We start from the raw sequence: 8,914 nt of genomic DNA, 5'->3' as shown, positions 1-8,914 counted from the left end.
TGACCACTGCTCAAACTAAATTGTCATTGAAGAGATTATTTTGAAATATTTTTTTAAGATTTCACACAATAGACTTTGATAATATTTTTTCCCTCTCTCAGTTCCTCTCAGACCTCTCCTCACCTATATCCATGCAACTTCATGTTCTTTCTCTCTACCAGGAAGATTTGTAAAAAGGCATCTCCCCACTGTGGGAGGAACACCTAAGATGTTTAGGGTGTATCTTCAGAATAGCCTGAGAGAGGTGTTCTGGGTGGATAGTGGTGGCACAATTCTGAACTGTGTATCATGAATGAATTTGATTTCAAATCTCAGGTGTTTGTTTGAAATGAATAGAACTAGAATAAAGAAGGCAATACTTGTGATGAGCTTTATTTGTCTCAGCTGTTAGTGTTGCCTTAACTGAGGCATAGGGCAGAGATAGCCTCTTCCATTAGTCCTGAATATGGACATAGTTATTGATATGAGGTGCTTAGCCTGGTCTTCTTACCCTTACCAGAGGTCACATACAAGCAGAAGTATGGGCAACACCATAAGACTGTGTGATGTGGGATTCTCCTTTGTATGCTGTGAATACCATTGGTTATTATTGGTTAATAAAGAATCTTCTTTGGGCCTATTGCAGTGTAGAATAGGGAAAGGCAAGAATTCCAAGCAGATAGAGGAGAAGAGAGTAGGCAGAGTCAAGGAGACCCATGTAGCCAATGGAGGAGACAGATGCCAGATGGAACCTTACCGGTAGGCCACAACCATGTGATGATACATAGATTAATAGAGATGGGTTAATTTAAGATATAAGAGCTAGCTAGCAATACACCTAAGTGATTGGCCATACAGTGACCAAACAGTGATTCAATTAATGCAGTTTCTGTGCAATTATTTCTAGTATGGGCAGCCAGAAAAACAAATAAGTAGTCTCTGCCAACATCTGTGTGGAAATAAGATTAGAATCCTGAATTATAATTGTTCAGTATGCAATATAAGTATCACAATGGGGATTTAGGATTGTCCCATGAAGTGGAGACATCTCGTGGGACTGAACATTTAATACATAAAACCAGACATTCCCAGTAGATAATGTCAGAATTAAGTTAGGCAACATCCTTTGGGTGTTCACTGGAGAAAAAATTGCTTAATTTCTGGGGAACTATACAACTCTCCATATGTCAGTATAAGTATTGAACATATTAAGATAAAAGTAGAAAAAAATCTTGATTTTTTTCCCCATTATTTGATAGGACCCCAACATTTATCTCTCAGACTGTTCTATAAAGACTCTAAAAATTGTGCTCATCAGTGTTCTTTGGGTGCAATGCCAATGCACAGAGAGGACAGACGAAGCAAAACAAATAACTCCCTCATAAAAAGAAACAACCACATAAAACAAAAGAAAATTTTAAATTAAGCAGAGCTGTTGTAATGAAAACTCATTGAGAAGCAAGAAAACAAGGCTTCCTTGTGGTCTGATGATACAGCACAGCTGGGAGGCCCTGTGAGAATGCATGCAAACTCTCATTTTCCTGCTACATTTTCTAAGAATAATAATAAGCCAAGTATAAAGAGTCTACAGTATAAATAATCAAGTTGTGGTCTGTCAGTCAGCTCATTAGCAGGAAGAGAGAGATTATTAAAAATTCAAATATTTGCTCATTTTATCCAGATCTATCAAATCTGAATCTATATTTTTATCATTGCTCCAGGTAATCTGAAGGCACAAAACATTGTGTAATAAAAAATATTGGAGTGCAGTCCCTATCAAAGAACAAGTGAAGTTTTATAGGTCAGCAACAGGGTATCAAGAGACACCTTGGGGACCAGTGGAATGTGGCTCAGGAATTGACTTCATCTAGAGACCCTATCTTCATTAAGGTGTCTATTACTGTGAAGAAACACCACAACCATGGCAACTCTTATAAAAAAAACATTTTATTGAGGTGGTGATGCCAGGTACCAGGGTATACACATTTCAGAGTGGGGGCGTGTGGATTAGAAATATTAGGCAGAAAGAACAGAGATATGAAAGAAAAGGACAGAGACAAAGAATAGAGTGTGGGGGGGGAATTCAGTGTATACTGAAATCTCCCACATCTATTTTCCATATGCTTATATACCCCAATCCAGAAAAGGGGAGGGGGAGAAGACAAAAGACTGCTTTAACATGATACAAAGAACAAACAGCAATTACCTCTTCAATACCTGAAGCATCAAGCAAGTATATACTGAGTTAAATATTCTGTTTTTTTAGGCAGGACATGCAGCAATCATATCTTAGGCTAAGCATCTTATAGGCAGCCACTCCCTGGGTCAAACCTCCAGTCATATCCTTGAAGGAGCGGGAATATGCCTGAATTCTCTGACCTTTGGTCAAGGTGGAACAGATCCACCTCTGTGGGCCATCTTATTACCCAAAGAACCAAGCAGCCATGCCCTAGGTCAAGATATCTTGTTAATAGCCACATTTTAAGTCAAACCTCTTGTCATTAACCTTAAAGGAGCAAGAATGGACCTGAATTCTCTGACCATTATTCAAGGTGAAAAACACTTCTGTGGGCTCCCACAGGTTTATAGTTTCAGAGTTTTAGTTCATTATCATCACAGAAGGACATAGCAGTGTGCAGGCACACATGGTGCTGGAAAAGGATCTGAGAGCTCAACATCTTGATTTTCAGGCAACAGGAAGTGAACTGTCTCCCACACTGGGCATCAATTGAACAAAGGAGACCTCAAAGCCCACCCACAGAGTGACACACTTCTTTCAACAAGGCCACACCTCTTAGTAGTGCCTCTCCTTTGGGGGATATTTTCTTTCAAAGCACCACAGACTACATTCTATCCTTTTGAGATAGGAGAACCAATATCTCAACATTATTCATGGTATTTCATAATACAGGGTCTTGTAACTGCAGGCACTTCATTTGTAAGACTTGTAACTTCCACTTTTCACCGGACTAAGAGTAACACACATCATGACTAATTTTAATAATTGATAATTTTAAAATAACCAATTTCTTTCCCAATAGTTTTGCAATTCTTTTGCAACTCCTTTGGAAGGTGTGATTAATCAATAATATTTTCTCCATAAGAAAGATTTCAAAGAATGAACAAATCTAAAATAAAATGTGACTAATTCAGAGGAAGATGTCTAAGTGCTGCCTGCCATGCTTTGGCTGGATAAATCTCCAGGCTCAATGGGAAAGACCTATATTATCAACTTTGTGTTCTGTGTTTCTCTAAAAGTGTCATAATTCTTTGACTACCAGTGTTACTATGAAGAACAATCAGCCCCTCTCGCCTGACCCCTAGCCCATTAGACTTTGGAGTTCAGGCAAGCTCATCATGAAAACTGTTCAGCTGTGAAGAATCCACCTTTCCTCAGTATCCTATCTTTGGATATCTAGCCTGTATGTCTGACAGCACTGGTACTGCTAGATGTGTGGTTAAGTGGAGAGGATCTGGCAGTAAGACTGTGCTGCTACATGGAATACAAACATCCAAGAAAAAAAATGATGACAGAACCTTCTTTGTGGGATTTTTATGATGCCCAAATGAAATGATGCATGTGAAGTTCTATCAATGTGTAGTGTTTTACATTTAGTAAGTGACTAACCTTGTGTGTCTTCATTTATACACCTTTATTAAGAGGGCGGGAAATATTGATTGACCATTGAATAAAGAGCACACAGTCTTTTTTTTGAACACATCAGACATTTGCCAACACGGTGACATAGGGAAAGACTCTGGACACAAGTGTCTATCTTGTTTCAAGACAGGAGAATAGAGGTGACTCATTGAGAATACATTTGAAATTTCTGGGGACAGATCTCTAGTCTCCAGGCATTGGTTAAATAGGTCAAATCAGCAAAGCTAAACCCACTACCAAGGTGCAGAGCCAGATAGATTCTGGCACCACCTTGTAAAGCTTACTACCAGGGCTGAGAAGTTCCATAGGAGGGCAGTGACATGCATCTGGACTGTAGAAACGCTGATGGATAGATGCTGGGATGATACTTATGGAGAGAGTCTGTGCACATGTATAAATCATAGGTCATTATTTTATAGAGTCCTCAAACTACTTGTTTTTAATCTGGTTTCCACTTTCAGCTTATTCAGACAATGCTCATGTTTGCCTCTTTATTAATTTTTGATGAACCTGGATTACCAAATCTATAAACAGCATTAAAGCTCTTTCAGTATCTGTGGGTTTTGAAGAAACTTCTAAGTAATTCTTGGACATGGTAAGTATAACTGTAGGAGTTCTACCAGGGACTTTGGGATCACTGGCATTGAACGTACCTTGTTTTCTTCAGGATATTATGGCATGTATAATTTGTGAGGCTATGTAATTAGAATTCTGATAGAATTTGTTCTATTTTGGAGATCCAGAAAACAAAATATTGTTTAATTTTATAGTCAATAAATTCAACTAAAAATAAAACTAACCGGATCTGATAAAACCTCATTTCATAAAAAGTCAACAAATGCACCAAATGTAGTATTTTTCCTACAAATTAAGAGAAAGTGTGTGGTCTTGTATTACTAGACACAGATAAAAAGGCAATAGTGAGCTTTTCTGGATTTAGGAAATAATTGGAAACCAAGATTAGAGGAAACTACTGAGGCTTTAGTTCAAACATAACACCAATGGGTGTGATTTTCTTTGCAGAGTGTCCCCCTGAGAGCACCCTTGACCTGAGCATTCCTCAGGCTGTAGATGAGGGGGTTCAGCATGGGATTGAAAAAACTGTAAAACAGGAAAAGAATCTTCTGTTGCTCCTCTGGGTGCTGAGATTTGGGGGCCATGTACATGATGATGGCACTGCCAAAAAAGAGCCCAACTACACAGAGGTGGGAGGAGCAGGTGGAGAAGGCCTTTCTGCGGCCCTCCCCTGATTGGATCTTCAGGATGGCTAACAGGATGCGTGCGTAGGAGACTAGTACAAAACACAGGGGTCCCACCAGTATGAACACACAGGCTGCAAAGATGACGACTTGATTGAGTGTTGTGTCAGCACAGGCCAGCTTGAGGACAGACAGGATTTCACAGAAGAAGTGATTGATTTCATGGGGTCCACAGAAGGGCAGTCTCAGGATGAGGACTAAATGGACCAGAGCCAGAAGGAAGCTTAATATCCAGGAAGCAGCAGCCAGGATAGTACATACTCTCCAACTCATGATGACAGTATAGTGTAGGGGATGACAGATGGCCACAAACCTGTCATAGGACATTATCACAAGGAGAAGACATTCTGTGTGTGCAAAAGCCAAGAAGAGAAAGGTCTGTGTTATGCATCCAACAAAGGATATGGGCTTCATCTCATCCAAGAGGTTCACCAGTGTCTGGGGCACTGTGTTGCAGGCATAGGCCATATCGACAATGGCCAGGTGGGAAAGGAAGAAGTACATAGGAGTGTGGAGTCTGGAGTTCAGGCAAATTATTCCAAGGATGGTCCCATTCCCCAACAGGGTGACCATATAGAAAATAGAGAAAAGTAGAAAAAGGACTAGATGAATTCTTGGACCAAGACAGAATCCGAGCAGGATGAACTCTGTGACCATTGTCTGATTTTCTTCCATTTCTCTATGAAGGAGGGATAGAGAGTACTATGAGATACAATCATATTAAAACATCTGTTTTATTTTTTAATTTCATCAGTATTTTTGGTGTAGAATACTTTTAAAATATACTCTTAGAAACGTATTCAAGTAAACTAATTAATAAAATATTACTTAACAAACAGTTAAATTGTATGTCCATCTGCTCAAGTTTCTCTGTTGTTGTTCAATTTTTAGAAAGGAAATAAGTCAGGAGTTACTGGCCTGGAACCATTGGCACTGATGTCATTAAGAACTACCAAACCGACTATGCAATGCTGGTGCAGGCCTTTAATCCCAGCACTCAGGAGGCAGAGGCAGGAGGATCTCTGTGAGTTTGAGGGCAGCCTCATCTACAAAGTGAGTTCCAGGATAGCCACAGCTGTAATGCAGAGAAACTGTCTTGAAAAACCCAAAACCAAACAAACAAAGAACCCAAAAACAAAACACAAACTAAAACCCTAAACCCTCTATAAAACCTACCAAACTTTTATGTACAAACATAAACCATGAAATAGAGATCTTCAGAGTCTCATGTGTGCCATCTTGCTATATAAAAGAGTACTGGAACTTTTAGAAGGAGAGTGTCAGGAAAAATAGAAACTGTAGGTTGCATTGGTAGAAATCAGATTGTTGTTACAAATATTTAAATATTTACAAAATTTAAATTGTAACTGGAGTATAGAGGCTGTTTTTGATGGGCAAGGATAATTGGATGCCTTCAGGAGCAGAAGCTAAAGTTTAGCTCATGCACACCCTATATGAAATTATATACGCCTGTTTTTATTTGTCTAAAACGTACATTCTATTGTTTTATAAATTCATGTAAAATGTGCATCATTGTCTTAATAAATGAACACAAATCAATGTTTGATAATTTGGTAACTGAGTTATTAATGCAATAATACAATATAATACCTATTTTTCTACTTCTTTACACATACAAAGTAGGACAGTTAGAATTCAGTTGAATGGACTTACAGGACTAGACAATGAACTAGTCCAGATCTGTGCTCTTATAAACTCCTGGAGATTTGAAGGGTGCTCATGATTTGGGGTTTTCCAAATAGTAGTCTGCTTTGATTCCCCTTCTTGGTTTTACCAGAACAAAAATAGTCTAAGATGAAAATAAGGCAGAAAGACATTTAACTTATTCTTTTTAAGACTTATAGAATGGTTGCATTTTATTAAACTATTCTTATCATGTCCGTGTGCAGAGATCAAAAGACAACATCCAGAAGCCATCTCTTTGTTCATCAGGTGGGTTCCAGGGAAATGAACCTGGGTGGATAGACTTAGCCGCAAGATCCTTTACCTGCTAAGTCCATTCTGCCTGCCCTACTCATTTTATTTTAATTCAATCCTTTCCATTGACAGTGAATACCATATGTAAAACCTGAAATTAAGTTTGATAATTTGGTAACTGAATCACTGAAAAAATTATTAATTCACTTTATGTATTTTTTTCTACATCTAGAAAGTATGGCAGTCAGTATTCAGTTGAATGGAGTTATAGGCATAGACACTGAACATTCCAGATCTGTATTCCATAAACCTGAAATTAAGTAATTTGTTATTTAAACGAACATCAGAAAAGAGCAAGATGACCTCAGAATCAAGGATTATAATTCTCTGTGAGTAGGAAATTAAAAAAGTATTGACAAATTGATATTGTGGCTAGTCACTTTACAGAAATCTGAATGGACTAATTAGGAATAAATAGTTTACAAAACACTTTCTGATTGTGATTTTGGACCATGATTTCCTCACTTAGCCTTGTGAAATACAATGTGGTTTCTGGTGAGAAATTTGCCAATTCCATTGCTTGGGCAACATATAGTGAAGCTTAGCGACTTTACCAATGATTAGTGTTAGGGACAACACCAAGTTCGGTTAATAGGGATGACATGGAGTTTGGTTAGTCCACAGTTTAACAGTTAACTGTAGCAAAGGATATGTCAAGAAGTGTTCACTGCGGAATTGGCATGGGAGACAGAATTGGGTTCTTAAAGAAACAATTGTAAAATGTACATATAACTAATGAGAATAATGACCTAGAAGTGAAAAGGTCATTACAGTTGTTGGATGTAATCTCCCAGAGGTACGACTGGAAGATTTGAACAACCAGTAAGCTCAAATGCAATTGCTTTCATAAAATACCTGTCTGGAAACAAAGGTAAAAAAGAAGGGAGGATACAGATGTGGAGTGTAGACACCATGTCTATGAGGAAACATTTGGAAGTTGGTACAAAATGACCTTCAGGAGACAGTAACAAGGGAAACCAGGAAGAGCAAGGTTTCTAGATGTCTGCATGCCACATGGATGTGTGGGTGACTGGCCATCTATCACCTTACCTGTAAGGATTCCTGAAGAGCTCTTCCAGCTGTCGTTTCATGTTGTTTATAGTCCTTGGGAATAAATCCCTTTACTTGAACAGGTGATTATACAAAAAGGACCATCTGATTAGCAAAATTTTCTGCTTGTATTACAGTTACATCTTCAATTTTAAATAAAGAATATTTAGATATAATGGCTCATGCTTTATGTACTTGCACATTGATGGAGCATGGAAACAGTTTTTCTGAAGAAAATTTTCAAAACTAGATTCTAGAAAGCAGGGAATATACTCTAGACCAATACCACCTCTTTAATACCACAGCTTGCAAAGAAATAGTTCCCTTAAAAATGAAAACAGATGATGTCTCTACTTCATAGAAGCATTATTGATACAAAGTGAACTTATATTGACTGAAAATAATTAAAATGATACATGTTTTTAAAATTCCATGTTTTAAAATTTAATGTTAATTTAATGTTAAGTCAACCTGATTAATAAAGAGCGGTAATAACAAAGAGAGAGCAAACCAAATCTTAGTAGCTTTAACCAGTCTGGGAGAATTTAGTGAGTGAACCCAGGCCACCTTCTTATCTGAACATTAAACACAAACATTTCAACAGGAAGCAGCTAGAAGCTAGCACAGATCCTGTCTCCTCAGATCTTCTGTGGAGCTGCAGAAACCTCTCTGACTGAAATGCAGTCATGTCCTCAGGAAAGGAGATGGTATTCCCTCAGGGTCCAGTCTAGTTAGCAGCCCTTGAGCGGGCACAGGAAGAGCTATGCCATGAAATAGCCTGCGTGCCTGTCTCTGCTGAAAGAAGCAGCAAAGCAATTGTGTGTTTCTATTTCTGTTCTTAACACCAGCATACAATTAGGAAACAAAACGACCGAGCGTACCTCTGAGACTACAACTCTCTTTAGAGTCCCTAAGTACTTCTCAGTATTTGATCTCATAATTTCCAGAATAGCATTGTCCCCAGTCT

At 38.3% G+C, this 8,914-nt stretch overlaps 1 protein-coding gene across 1 annotated transcript; it reads right to left on the bottom strand.

The window, feature by feature from the left end:
* Nucleotides 1-4,626: 4,626 nt before the first annotated feature.
* LOC142838272 (olfactory receptor 2A1/2A42-like) lies at nucleotides 4,627-5,574 on the bottom strand. Its single transcript, XM_075953622.1, has one exon. It carries the CDS (start codon nucleotides 5,572-5,574, stop codon nucleotides 4,627-4,629), a length of 948 nt encoding a protein of 315 aa, XP_075809737.1.
* Between the last annotated feature and the right edge of the window lie 3,340 nt (nucleotides 5,575-8,914).

The sequence above is a fragment of the Microtus pennsylvanicus genome, chromosome 19 (genome assembly GCF_037038515.1).
Source record: "Microtus pennsylvanicus isolate mMicPen1 chromosome 19, mMicPen1.hap1, whole genome shotgun sequence".
In the NCBI taxonomy this organism is placed as follows: Eukaryota; Metazoa; Chordata; class Mammalia; order Rodentia; family Cricetidae; genus Microtus; species Microtus pennsylvanicus.
This window is presented reverse-complemented; position numbering and strand designations above follow the sequence as displayed.